The sequence below is a fragment of the Macrotis lagotis genome, chromosome 5 (assembly GCF_037893015.1).
Source record: "Macrotis lagotis isolate mMagLag1 chromosome 5, bilby.v1.9.chrom.fasta, whole genome shotgun sequence".
Lineage (NCBI taxonomy): Eukaryota > Metazoa > Chordata > Mammalia > Peramelemorphia > Peramelidae > Macrotis > Macrotis lagotis.
Window position 1 is genome coordinate 240,178,547 of NC_133662.1, and position 14,382 is coordinate 240,192,928.

General features: G+C 48.0%; 1 protein-coding gene across 8 annotated transcripts in view; it reads right to left on the reverse strand.

The window, feature by feature from the left end:
• MYO18A (myosin XVIIIA) overlaps positions 1 to 14,382 on the reverse strand; it is a 154,594-nt gene that overhangs the window by 75,959 nt on the left and 64,253 nt on the right. For 4 of the 8 annotated variants that reach the window (XM_074189103.1, XM_074189099.1, XM_074189097.1 and 1 more), the window contains exons 3-6: positions 9,535 to 9,594; positions 6,403 to 7,116; positions 4,589 to 4,666; positions 2,508 to 2,543 (exon numbers count right to left, since the gene is read on the reverse strand). The exons of 3 other annotated variants lie outside the window; for them this stretch is intronic. In XM_074189103.1, the coding sequence (XP_074045204.1) occupies positions 2,508 to 2,543; positions 4,589 to 4,666; positions 6,403 to 7,116; positions 9,535 to 9,594 (888 nt within the window). The remainder of the gene's footprint in view (positions 1 to 2,507; positions 2,544 to 4,588; positions 4,667 to 6,402; positions 7,117 to 9,534; positions 9,595 to 14,382) is intronic. One more of the 8 variants, XM_074189101.1, reaches the window with a different exon arrangement.

Genomic DNA, 14,382 nt, shown 5'->3' on the forward strand with positions numbered 1-14,382 from the left:
AAAAATGGACGTACCAAAACATGTAAGTATGAGGAAAGGCAAAACCAGTGAAACAAAGGATCTCGGGGAAAATATTATACTACATAGAACAGAGGTGAAAACTTGCATGCCAGGGCACAGACATGGGCATGAGGGAGTGAAGGGAGCCCACAAAGATGCTGTGGTGGAAACAAATTGTAAACAGATCCCAGCAAAGAGTGCTAGGCCTTGGGCTGCCAAACCTGAGCCAGCAATGCAGGGGATGAAGGCCCAGAGAGGCCAAGGGTACCAGCCATCGAGGAAAAAGGAAGGAAACGTTTGAAAAAAAGAGTTAATCCTTCACTCCCAACAACATATAATTGAGTAGGTGAGATAGGGGTTGGGAGAACCAGATGGGAGATGGAAATCAAACCATGCATCAGTTTGGGAAGAGAAAAGGTAGAAGCAAGAGAAAATTCATCCCTGTCATCTGGGGCTCCCTGGGTGAGTCCCTTTGCAACACGGGGTTGGCAGATAGTAGACATTACCCAGGGGCCTGGAGCCAATGACAGAGGGAGGGAGCTATCAGAAGCCATCAGGGTTATGATTTCTGTTCCCATGACCTGAGCAAAGGTGTAGAATCCAAGACTGGAGGTTAGCCTTATGGGAAGAGGCTTCCTGAAACTTCCTTCCCCATCCCTGCCTCTCCCACAAATCCTAGTTAAGACCTATGTCATTAAAAAAAAAAGACCTATGTCATAGGGAATGGCAGAAGGGACAGGAAGGAGGTAACAGAGATAAACATCAGGCTCTCTGCCACATTTATTTAGAAATGAGAACTGCACTCAAGACTCAAAAGAGCTCCAGGCTTAGAAGGACCTAGGATGCCTCCCAACTCCCTCATTTTATAGAGGGAGGAAAGAGTTTGAGGGACCCAATACTCTGTTGACAGGATTATCCTTTCTAGTTCTGAAGTCTGCTGTTAATGAACTGTGTAACTTTGATCAAATCACTTGTCGCCCATAATGTACTTCCATTTCCCCATCTATAAGATGAAAGGCAGCAGCTAGGTGACACAAAAGGTGACACTGGGCCTAGAGTCAGGAAAACTCATCTTTGTGAGTTCAAATCTGACCTCAGACACTTATTAGCTGTGTGACCCTGAAAAAGTCACTTAACCATGCTTGCCTAAGTTTCCTCATCTGTCTAATGAGTTGGAAAAGGAAATAGCAAACCATTCTAGAATCTTTTCCAAGAAAACCCTAAATAGGGTCATGAAAAGTCAAAAATGACTGAAAAATAACAAAGATGAGACCTGGAGAGGGAAATGGCAGGGATGAGATCTGAGTTCCCCTGCAGCACCAGCCCAGGTGCAGACCAGGGGTATCGGAATTACTACAGTTTATCTGGAATTTTATGAGCAATGATCACCAACTATGGACTAAGGGTCCCTGGGGCGGCTACAGAGTCTTGACTACAAGGAGTCCAAGACCCCACTTGCCCACTAAAAAGCAATCATCAGAAAGATCATTCTGATATTTCCTCATAGGAGCATAGAATCAGAGTTGGAAATAACCTCAGAGGTCAGTGAGGTCACCTCCTCATTTCACAAAAAAGGAAACCAAGGCTGAGAAAGTTTTAGTGTTTTGTCCAAGGTCACACATGTATTAAGTGGCAGAGCTGAGGTTTGATCCTGAATCTCAACCCATTGGGTTTTTTCTCTGACAAAATCTGAAGAGTAATTTGGCATAATAATACTCCTTCTGAAGCAGAATTAGTCTTATAGATATAATGGCATTTTCCTTCAAATATATGGGGCTCTTAATAGACTATAAATAAAATGTTAATGAATTTCCAGTAGATGGAATTTCTCCGTCAATGGATAATGGGAAAATACAACTACTATCACTTGTTGGGAGGGATTCCTGAATTTAGTTTAAAGTTTTAAAAGGATCATGGGTATTATTTTGGTTAAATTGGGACCTGTTAAGTGTTGGGTCTCATGATGGCTCTAAGCGGCAGTTCCTCAACTGCCCACCAGGTGGAGACAAAGAATGCCTGATACTCAAGCTGGACCGGTAGATGCAAATGGCCCCATTCGTTCATTCATTCATTCATTCATTCATTGTGCATTCATTGGAGCCCAGTGTCCCTGTGGCCCCAGGGCATCTGAAGCCATTCTTAGCTTTCTCCTCATTCCAGAAAAAAATAAATCTGCAGCCCTAACTCCAGCCTTGAAGACTAGCAGGGCAGACATCTCACATACAGAGCAACCAGCCAGAGTTAAGAACAGATGGCATCCTTCCTGCCCCATTCCCCAGGATGCCATCATGGCCAATTCCTATCTCAGGGGCTTCCAGGTCGGAAAGGTCTGGCCCTTCTTGGTGGCCTTCAAGGTGGTACAGAGGGAAAGAGGGGAGAACGTGGACAGGGGCAGGTGGCCTTACACTCCAGCATGAGGCCCGAGCACAGACACCAGCCCAAGTGCAGACCAGGGGTATCGGTCGGTCAATGGAAGCAGAGGGTTCCTGAGGGCAGGGGCACCCTACCTGGTTCTGGGCAGTAGAGGCAGCCTCAGTGTCCAGCTGTCAGCAGCGAAAGAAGGAAAGGAGAGAGAGGGGAAAAGAAGAAGAGTGAAAATACAAACAGAAAATGGGCACATATCCTCCATCTGGTGCAATGTGGGCATAGGCGCATCTGTATGCCACAGTCAATGCATAGTAGGGTGGCAAAAATGAGAGGTCATAGGATGAGAGAAGGTCAAAGCAGGAAAAGACCTGAGAGGCCAATTAGATCCAACCTACTCCCTCCACAGGACCATCACTGAGCAGTGCCAACAAAGGAAGCAGAGGGCAATATAAGAGTCCCAATTTATTGTCTCCAAATAAGATGCCACACCAGAGTACGCTGGACTGGGTTATGGCGATATAGGAGGCAACCCCATACCTACAGCAAACAGAGGTTCTATCCCACCAAGCCCCAGGGAGCATGGAAGTGTCAACAGGGACCCCAGGGCCAGGGCCCTCCCCAGGCTAGGCACTAGGACACAGCTTCGTAGTCAGCTACCTCTTGCTACCAAGTCCACGAAGTGTATCTCAATCCCCAGCAAGATCCCCAGAGCCCAGTCCAAGGGCTCAGTTTGGACTAAGTGGAACGGAGCTGCTAGTCCATCCTGGGCTAGTCTGTCTCTTACCCCAGGCTGATAGACCATTCATTCCTGCATTTTTGAGAGATGAAAGACACCCCAGAGATCATCTAGTTCAGAGGAGGTGACCCTCCTGCCCACAGGCCATATTGGGCTGGCACTGCCAAGGTAACTACAGACAGGACTTGAAATTCAATAAATCTACTAGCTTTTAAGGGATGAATTAATTAAATGTTTGACAAAATATAACCAATATGAATATCCAAGAGGCCCTCGGTAGAAAAAAGCTTCCCCACCCCTGATCTAGCCCAATTTCGTTATTTTATGGCTTAATCGGTGATTTTTACAAATAGGAAACTGAAGTCAGGGCAAGGAGTGATGTATCCAAGGTCACACAGGAAATTAGCAAGATTGGAACCCAGATCTCTGGTTCTAGAGTCAGGGATTGTGCCACTGTATCGCACTACCTGCTGCTTCCTAGTTACATCTCATTCTCTATTACGTTACTAATAGTGCTCTAAGGTCAGTTATTTGCCCTCCTTGTAGACCACCCAGGTCCAGCTTTGTTTGTGATATCACCCCAGGAACTGGGCCTCCTAGCCCAGGAAAAGGTGGAGCTAGACATTCTTTGGCACTCCTGAAAAAGGACCCCTCCGTGGGTTCAATGACTGGCCCAAGGAGCTCAGTCACAAGCCAGTCACATCATACTTTTTCTCCATCTCATTAAATTGATACCATCATCAGACCCAGTTCCAGTCAGTCCCTGTCCCCACTGCAAAACCCATCTCCCTTCCCTCTGCTTCTGAGCAGGCTTGATACCCACTGGTCATCACTCTTGGCCCCCACTTCAACTGGGCCAAACTAGAGAAACACTTCCCATGGGTCCAAATGCCCCTATCTTATGTAGACATAGTTATTTCCTTGCACTCTCTTCCCCCTTATGATGTAAAATCCTTGAGAATAAGGATAGTGCTTTTGCCTTTCTTTATATCTCCAAGGGCCAGCCTAGTACATGCAAAGTCCTTACTAAATATTTATCAATTGGTAATTGGACCAGATTCCTACCCTATTGCCCACTACAGTATCTAAGCACAGGGAATGGGTGCTTCAAAATCAAGGGAGTGGTGATAGAAAATTGTCTTCCTGGGGCAGTGGCGCAGTGGATAGAGCACTTGCCCTGGAGTCAGGAGTACCTGAGTTCAAATCTGGTCTCAGACACACTTAATAATTACCTAGCTGTGTGGCCCTGGGCAAGCTACTCAACCCCATTTGCCTTGCAAACCTAAAAAAGAATTGTCTCCCTCCCTGGCAGATGGGGTTCTGAGGAAGAGGTACACACTGGACCCCAAATGGACATCCACAGAATAGCCATTCCCCTCGCACACATACCCTTCCCCAAGAGCGTAGACCTAAAGCCCCAGACTACCCGCAGTAAGGAGTGACTAGTTGATGCAAGGAGACCCCACAAAGAATGGAAGGAATTACAGTAGTCATGAAGATCCTCTCGAGTCGCTCATGGGCCTCCTCTCCAGGGGTCAGCTGAGCTTCTGTGATGGGTCCTGCCTAAAGGTTAAACCAGTATTAGTCCTAACCCTAGGAGAGGAGAGTCACCTTTGGCCAGGCCTCTGGTCCATGATGACATGTAAAAATAGGGAAGCAAGAAGCAGGGAAGTGAGGCCAAGCTCTGAGGACTTTCTAGACCATCTAATGAGAACTAAGGAGACATCTTGGAGCCAATTATAGCCACCACTAGAACATCATGGGGGAAAAGCAAGAATCTGAGGATCATTGATTTGGTGCAAGGAGGGATTGTGGAACCATTTAGCCCAAAGGGAAAAAATGGAGACAGAGAAGGGACCTTGGAGAACATGTAAAATTCATCACAACAACAACCACAGTGATAATAGCCAATACGCATATGAGGCTTTGAGGCTTGCATAGTTCAGCTTATCCGATTCTCAATATGGCAGCCAGCAGGTCCATGGATTTGGAACAAGAAGACCCAACTTCAGTCCTTCCTAATTGTGGCTCACTTCACCAATTTCAGCCTGTTTCCTGATCTATAAAAGGCAGAGAATACTAGCATTTTCCTCAGTCATTGTGAGGACCTAGTCCAACTCCCTCATTTTCCAGATGAGGAAACTGAGGCCCAGGGAGGTAAAAGAACTAATCCTAGGTAACACAGCTAGATGGTATATGAAGTAGAATTGGAACCCAAGTCTTCCTCACTTCCCTATGCCAGGCTGCTTTTCCCATATACCACACAAGCATCTGGAGAGTAGGAGTGTACCCCGGAAGCCCCAGGGAACGCAAGGGGAAGTGACTGGGTAGCTGTTATATTGATCTGGAAAAATAAGACAAGATTCCTGAATTCAAGACATCAAATGACCCACAAATTGCCTACAAGACCCCATTCCCCAGTGGGAACAATATGGTTCCAAACCCTTTGCTCCAAAAATTCCCAGACAACTTGGTAGGGAAATGTGACTGTAGCGCTGCCCCCAACTCCATCAGCCCCATACACAGAATACAGCCTTTGAGCAGGTTAATGATAGTGGCGGGGGGAGGGTGAACAGACACACAATCATAGATTTTAGTTCAGACATAATCTCAGAAGCCATTGAATCCAACCCCTTTGTTTTACAGACAAGGAAACTGAGGTACTAATTGTGGGTTCTGAAACCCAGATCTTCTCACCTCTTACTTAGTATATCATGCTGCTCCCCAAAATTAAGAGAGGCTGGGAGGGAGGAAGTAAAAATACCACTAAGAGGCCAAAGAATATTGTTCCCCAATTCTAGGGTTAGCTTAGACGAAGGACTCTGCTGGCAGTCCCCACCTTGACACCCCACCAGCACGTCCCTCCCTCCCTCTACACCCACTCCTTTCCTAAGTTTTGCTAAAATGCAGAGTGTTAATTGGGAGATAAGAACAACTTCCCACCCAACCCATCTGAGGAAAGTGGTCCAAGGATCAACATTTTACCTGGGCATCTCCCACCAGGCATCATGCTAGCCAAGGAGCCAGGGAAGAGGTGCAAGAGAGTATCTGGGGCATTGTATTACCCAAAGAAAATTCTCTAGGTTCATGGTTCTTTGATATTGGCCCACCCATAGCATCAACTCGCTCAAAAATCTAACCAAAAAGATAACCAAATATCTTGTACCCAGTCCTCCCAAGCAGGCATGGTTCCTTGGGGGGGAGGGGTGCCAGTGGACGCACAAGCCTAGGAGATGTGGGGTAGTGCAACTACTATAGGCAAGAGAGGTTAGTGATACACCAAATAGGGAGAGTGGTACCTCCTGCTGGATGCCAGGGGTCAGCAGCCCAGGCAGCTCCTCCTGCTGGATGCCAGAGGTCGGCACCTGGGAAAGTTCAGCTGGGGTGAGGTCTGAGTTGGGGACAATATCAGGTACTGTGTCTGCGTCCTCCTTCGGCGGACTTGGGGAGCCAGGCTTTTTCACAGTCTCAGGCTTTGCTGGGGAGTCTAGCTTCTTGGCAAAGTCCCTTTTCTGGTTCGTGGGGCTCTCCCCTGCCTTCTCGGAGGCCAGTCGGTTCCGTGGCTTATGTTCTTTGCCCCTGCCCCGAGTCATCAGGCTCCGAAGGCCCACGGAGATTTCATCCTTGGCCGGCTCCTTCTTCGCTTCGGGTTTGGGCAGGAGGGGAGGAGGAGTAGGGGCAGGAGGAACCCGAGGGACCTTTCCTCCCTTCTTTCCATGAGCAGGGAGTTCAGGAGGCTTGGCACCTTTGGCTGGAGGTTCCCGGGCACCTCCAGGTTCATCCCCAGGGAGCACCTTGCTCACCACCTTTCTCATAGCCTTTGCCACCCGATTGCAGGAGACTCCCTGGGACTCCTCCATTTGGGGCTCAGGTGAGGTTTTCCCCAAACCATTCATGGAAGGCATCGGGGTATCGCCATTCAACACATGGCTAGGGCTACTGGGTCGCTGATGGGTCTCCACAGGCTCTGGGCTCCTGAGCGGAGAAGCTCTGTCTTTCGTGGTACCGTCTAGCTATATTTGCAAACATGGGGAGGAGGGGGCATCAGAGTGAGGTCATGGGCACCAGCTTCACCATATACAGATGGAAAAGGAGGGGAATGCTAGCCCAACCTCTCCCCCACCTCCCACCTCAACATCCAATGGGTCCTGGAAAAACTAGACAAATCACAGGGCTTTGAAACAAACACTCTCTCTCTCTCTCTCTCTCACACACACACACACACACACACACACACACACTCTGCCACCTCCCCTCCCAGTCCTAGTCAGAACCTATTTGCCTGAGAGCCCAAGCCTCTACCAATAGGCCTTGGTACAAGAAATCCTGACCAAGACTCAGGATTTCTCCCTTCGAGAGGTCCTGCCACTCCCTGCCAGGCTAGCTCATCCTCCTCCTAACTCGACTGAGGCCCTCCCTTTCTCCTAAATCTCACCTCATCACCAGTCTTTCAGTAGGTACCAAGGACAGAGAAGAAAAGAGATCACCCGGGCTTCCCCCTCCTTCAATCATCTGGGCAGGTGGACCCTCCATGCCCCCATTCTGCCCATCTCCTGGGCCGAGCTCCAACCTAAGCCCTGTTCATACCTCAGAGCCCAGAAGCAGAGAAAGGGGCAGGAGGGCTTTCTGTCTCGTCTTCTTGCCTACCTCTTTGGTGGCTTTCCCAGCACCCAGACTCTACCCCGACCCCCTAAAACTCAGGCTGAGGAGTCCATGAATTGCCTCTCAGCTTAGTTCCTGGCTCAGCTCTCCAGAGCTCCTCCCTTGCCTAAGATGCTTCAAGCATCACGTTACTGGGCTCCCCAGGACGGCGAGGTAGGGAAGTAGGGGTGTGGAGCCAGCTCTGGCCACTCAAGCTAATGGCAAAGCTCATCACCCCTCACCCCCACCCCCAAGCCTGCTGACGCTGCCTCTCCTGGATGCTGGGAGCAACAGCAGAGCTGGCCAGCAGTCAGCTTGCAGCAATAGAGGAGACCCATCGTGATGAATGCACCCTCTCCCTACCCTGGAGAAGCCTGGCATCCAGAGGCGGAGCACCTGCCCCAATCCAAGACTTCCCTGAGAAGCCAGATTCTGGGGGCTCAGGATTGGCATCTCTCTAGATCTAAGCAGCCAGAGGGTGAGATGTGAGGTTACCTCAAGGTGCCAGGCCTGGTATTCTCTCCCTTTTCTTTGGCCAGTAGACCCCTACCCCAACTAAATTGTAGAAGGTAGTCCTATGCTTATGGTAGGCATAGGCATACACCCCCATTCCTGAAAGTTGTGGAGAAACCCAGAGATATTGATTGCCAGGATCCTTCCCAGGCCTTGGTTCTTGGGCAATGAGCTCAGGAAGTAGCTAGCTGTCTACCACTGTAAGGAGCTTGACAGGTCACAAGTGGGCACTGAGAACTGCCTGTATGAGTGATCTTGACCACCCCCTCCCTACCTGCCATGGAAAGATTTATATTCCTGAGGGTACCTAGCCAACCTTCCCTCCTGGGTCCTATCTATGCCAATGGAGTGAGCACAGGAAAAGAAGTGGAAGCTTTTGATGCCTACCTCTAGCTTGCCAACCAGGATACTCAAGTTTGGATCAAACCCTTATGTATCCCAATCCCTCCAAGGAACTCTTCCCATTTATTTCATGCCTTCTTCTACTGCCCCCCCCCCAAACACAGTGGTCCTGAAGTCTCCCAAACTCAGGTAAACAATGACTTTCCTAGTCTGATGATGGAAGCCCTGATTCACAAAGAGACCTAATCAGAAGGTGAATATTTTCTCTTCCAAACATGACCTGATCCCTTGTCTAGGGAATTGTGGGATAAGGGCAGGAGGGAGGTTAAAGAGGAGAGAAAACTCATCTTCTTGAACCATGGAAGATGAGCTTGGGTCTTCATTCCTCCCAGCCGCCCGGGTCCCTCCTGACCTCTTATCTTTAGCTTCAGCTCAACTCTCAGTGGATCCGTGCTCCAAGCTCCCTGCCTTCTGCCATATAACTGTCTAAAGGCAGGAAGTGTGCCTGTGTGTTGGGGGTGGGGTAGGGGAGGTCTCTGGAGCAGACCCACTGGCCAGGGCTCTGGGAAGAACAGCAGCAGCTGCGTGGAGTCCCTCTCTGCCCCCATCTCTCCTCCTAGAGCAGGCCAGAGAAGACTGCTCGTGTGAACTTCCTCAGTGTGTGTCCCTTCCCCCCAGTCAAGTCGGGGATCCTAGGAGGAGGGTGAAAACTAAACAGAAGTTCCCTGGGGAGAAACTGTCTTTTTTCAACCCTTGCTGAAGCAGCTCCCTGACCAGACTTCCAGTTTCCTGACTTATCATTTCACTGAATATGGGAAGGAAAGAAATTCTGAACAATTCTGAGCAATCTATCGATGTCCCCTCAAACTAATCCAGACCTCCAGAGAACTGTACACACACACACACACACACACACACACACACACCCCACTTACAGCCCTTTCTTCTTTTCCAAGGGGCCCCGGCTTTGGAATAATCTTGTCCTCATCTTTAACCTAAGGGAGCAAAGAGGGGAGGATCACCAACGGATTTGGATTTAGGCCTGAGTTAAGAGCGGGGGGGGGGGGGGGGAAGCATCCAAGTAGCCCCCATTCTCCCAGAAGGGTAGAACTCTGAGTTCTTCCTGTCACTGGGGATGCTGGGTTGAAAGGAGGTAGATTTGAGGTCCATACTTGGTTAGGGAGTTTCCAATTCTGGGTTCTAAAAGCAGTTTCAAAATTAAAGGGGGTCTTTGGGAAGGTGAGAAGTCATAGGAGATTTAGAGCTGGAAGGGGCTTTGGAGGTCATCAAATCCAACCCCCCCATTTTACAGGTGAGGAAACTGAGGAACACAAAAGTAAGAATATAAATCCAGTTCACTTCTCCATACTCTCACCACATATTCTCCTTTAAAATCAGGTTCAATCCAGCTATATGGAGTCCCTGTGGTAAGAGTAATACCACTGGTTGGGGGTAACCCACTTTGAATAACACAGTCATGCTAATTCACTCCAAATGCAACCATTGGCATGGCTCTGAAATGAGGAGAAAGTACCCTGAACCACCCTTTCCTAACATCAAATGTCTCACCTCCTGTCCCAACCTAATGGTTCAGTCACTTCAAGGAAGAAATGATACCCACAGTGTTATTTCTCCTGTATAGAATCAAGATTCCATAGACTTTCTGGGGGAAATTTAAAATGGCCTTTGCTTGGAAGGCTCCAGTTTTTCCCTGTGTCATTCTGGATTGAGAGAGAACTTGGTCATTGCCTAGAATAGGCAGCTCTGGTTTGGATGGAGCCTTCTCATCCCAGTTCTGGTTTAGAGGCAGGAAATCACGCCAAGGGGGATATTTTGGAGGCCAGATGTTTTTCCCCACTACTTTCCAACCTCAAACCCACAAAACTGTCAACCAAGTAATGATGGGAAGGGGGTAGGGACCAGAGGAAGGCATTAGTTTCTAGAGATACTGAGGTTTGATGCTGGGGACCTAAAGGCTGGCCAATGTTGGAAGAGCAATCACTGAGGCTATTTGGCAGACAGTATAATAGGGGGTTGGGGGATGACAGGAAATGTAGTAACCCCAAAAGCACTCCTTACTTTTTAGCTTCAAAATTAGAATAGACTCCAAAGCAGCTGGGCTTTGAGCTCTGAAATCTCCTTCTCTCACCTTTCTAGCCTCTTCCTCCCTACATCCCAAATATTATCTCTCCTCCCAAGGTAGCCCAGCTGAACAACCTCATTTCTCCCTAGGAGAGAAGAAAGACTCCTCCATACATCCCAGTATTCTTCTAATCCCACTGAAAAATGTGAAGAAATATCATAGTATCACTAGGTTCACATGGTATCACTCTTGACCAGCTGTCTATTCCATCTCCCTGAAGACCTGGAAAGCTTGTCTCCCTAACATAATGTCTTGCTTCAGGGGGAAGGGGCTCCTAAAAAAAAGGATGCCAAGGGGCCGATAGCACTCTCTCATTAAAGGAAAAGGATTTTTGGAAACATTTTTAGGATGATCTTGATTATCTTGTGGGGGAGAAATCTCCCTGGTTTTTTTGTTTTTTTTTAACAAGGGACCCAGGCTAATTTTAAGCACAGGACAATAGAACTGGCTTAGGGGACTGGTCAGCTCTGTGGCTTCCCTCCCATGGCCACTGCAGCTCTTCTTAAAAGGAAAAACTATTTCTCTCTGTGTGACTGCTTTCAAAGTTTTGCATGAAGCTTCAAAGTAAGGCCACATTTCCCTGGGTCAAGTGAAAAAGAATGATTTCTAGATGATTAGGATGGGAATGGGTCATAGGATTGGTGAGGAGGGAAGAGGAGGGTCTGGGGAGCAAAGGACACAACCTACATCTTATGATCATCTAAATTCATCCAGATCTGCTGCCTCCTCCCCAAACCCATTGCTACCCTCTTGATTCCCACATGACCCTCTCCCCTACCCCATCCAGTTCATAACATGCATTATTTCACCCCACACACAGGATAGAAGGGTAGTTAATGCAGCTCCCCCAACCCCCACTCCCAGGGCAAACATACATGTACAGATGTTGCTGTAAACTCAGGTCTAGGACCCGCTCGGCCTCCAGTCCATGAAGTCTTTAACTGGCACTAGCTCTAATTCTCTCTAGGCAACTTCCCCCCACCCCAAGAATCTGATCCACCTGGGAGGTGGGGAGAACTTCTGCCTCCCCTAAAGTTCGTTTAGTTCACAGTTCAGATACTGGTTGTAGCTTCCGACTGACTAAGTCTCTCCCCAGTCCTCTGTTCCCCACCAAGGGACGGTGGGGTTGGGTCATATCCCCATCCTGGAGCTGTGAGTACATACAAAGGCATGCCCCATTCTGGCGACTGAGTCACTCTTGGACCCAGGCTGGCTGCCAGGCCCAACTCCTCCCGTCATCGCTCTGTAATAGCTAGTCCACAATGCCTTCTCCACTCTCCCCACCCCCAAGAAGCCAAATGAAGCTGGTAGGACCTTGGCATCTGCAATCTGAGGCCACAGAGAGAGCTCTCAGAGAGTAACCTGAGCTTACAGCCACATCAGTGTGTTGTCTTTGCCATCTAGTCCCCTGCAGCAGCCACAGCAGAAGAACAAGCACAAATTAGGGGAGCCATCCAAGAAGCTAAAAGGGAGTCAGTGGCTCAGCTTTGCCCAGGGGAGTGTGCAAGTGAAGGGCTTGACCTGCCAGCAGGAGCTGGGGGGGGGGGGTGTCATGAGCAAATCCCCTCACTGCCAGCCCTGCTATCACCACTGCACCCCTAACAAACACAAAGGTCAGAGGGATGAGACATGAGACATTTTAAACAAGACTTCCCTTTTGCTCCCAGAAGGCAAATCTTGAAGAAAAGGCCATGGCCCTGCTGGCATGAAGATGACGTGGGGATGCGTGCCCCCCCGGAGCAGAGAGAAGAGAGAAAACAGAAGGGGTGCTGGGGCTCACTGGGGTCCGAGTTTAGGAGGCAGTAGTCGTCCTGGAGGCCGGGCCTTGCCGGGGTAGATGCTGCAGGCAACAAAGTCAAAAAAAAAGAAAGAAACGAATCCAAGGGGGTGGCCAAGCTGGCAAGGTCCAAGATGTCACTAGCCAAGGGACACATGTACCTAGGATAGGAAGAAGAAGTCTCCAGATTCATAGCAGGGATCTCATAGTGGGGTCTTCTTTTCCAACCATATTTGAGGAGTTCATAGAGCTGAAGTGACCTTACCTCCAAACTCTTCTTTTTACAGATGAGGAAACTGAGGCCAAGAGAGATCATAGGATCATACCCTGAGAGGGACTTAGAAATCATTTGGCCTAATCCCTTAATTTTACAGATAAAGAAACTGAGAGATCATACCACCATAAACTGGGAAGGGTCTTAGAAATCATTTAGTCTTAACTCTTAATTTTATAGATGAAGAAACTATGGCCCAGACAGGTCATAGGATCACAGATTTAGAACTAGAAGGGACCTGAGAGGTCATCTAATTCAACCTCCTAGTCTTTCATGCAAAGAAACTGAGCTTAGAAAAACTAAGGGACTCTGATCCTGCCACTGCTCTAGACAACAGCAATAGCCTGCTGGTGGATCTGCCCGCCAAGCCTCTCCCTGAATTCTCCATTCAGTCATTAAAGGGATTTTCCTAAAGCACATTCATTTGGCATTCTAAGTCCTTCCTAAATTAGGCCCCTCCTACCTTTCCAGTCATTTTCTACCTTCTTCTCTGCCATTTTCTCTTCCATCCAGTGACCTCCTGGCTTTTCTATGAACAACACCCTCCTCCATCTCTTGTATTTTCTCTGTCTCCTGTATCTGGAACATTCTCCCTCCCTATCTCTGCATAGTATCTTCCCTGGCTTCCTTTTAAGTCCTAACTACAATCTCATACAGGCAGCCTTCCCCAAATACCTCTTAATTCTCATGCCCTTTCTCTAATTGTTTTCTGTTGATCCTGTCTATAGTTGGCTTTTTATTTGTTTGCATGTTCTCTCCCTCACTAGACTGTAAGTTTCTTGAGGACAGGGATTGTCTTTTGCCTTTTTTTATAGCCCTGGCACATTATAAATGTTTATCGACTGGTTCTCCACCATCACACTGCTAGTAAGTGGACAGAGGCTGGATTTGAATCTTAGACTTCCTGATTCCACCTCTAACACTCTATCCACATGTGACTTTTTGTACAGCCCTCCCTCCCTTAAATCTGATTCACTTGTAAATCATGGCATCCCCTTCCAGATGTCATGGTCTCTTTGAAAATGAAGGACAAATAAAAATGATATACTAGTAGCCTGAGATTTACAAGATATAGTCAGTTCTTCTATAAAGGGACATATCCATTCCCAAAGAGCACCTCATTCTGCAAAATCTTGCAATAAAAACCACAAAGCTCTTGGAGGAAATGGGGTAAGGGGCATGATGTTCAAAAACTTCACCAGGGCCTCCAAAAAAAAAGGAAATTTAATAAAAACAGAAGCACCAATTTATACATGTTGGTTAAAAAATGCATAAAGAAGGGGCAGCTAGGTGGTATAGTGAATAGAGCACTGGCCCTGGAGTCAAGTGGATCTGAGTTCAAATCTAACCTCAGACCAAGCTGTATGATCTTAGGCAAGTCACTTAACCCCACTGACTTGTAAAGAAAGAAAGAAAGAAAGAAAGAAAGAAAGAAAGAAAGAAAGAAAGAAAGAAAAACAAAAGGCTACAAGAAATCTGTCACTATTCCATCTGCAAGAGGGATGGGAAGGCCAAGGCCCAAGGGTGGAGGGAGGTACTACCAATTAGTCTTCCTCCATCCACAGCTTCCACTGTACCAGAAGATAAGG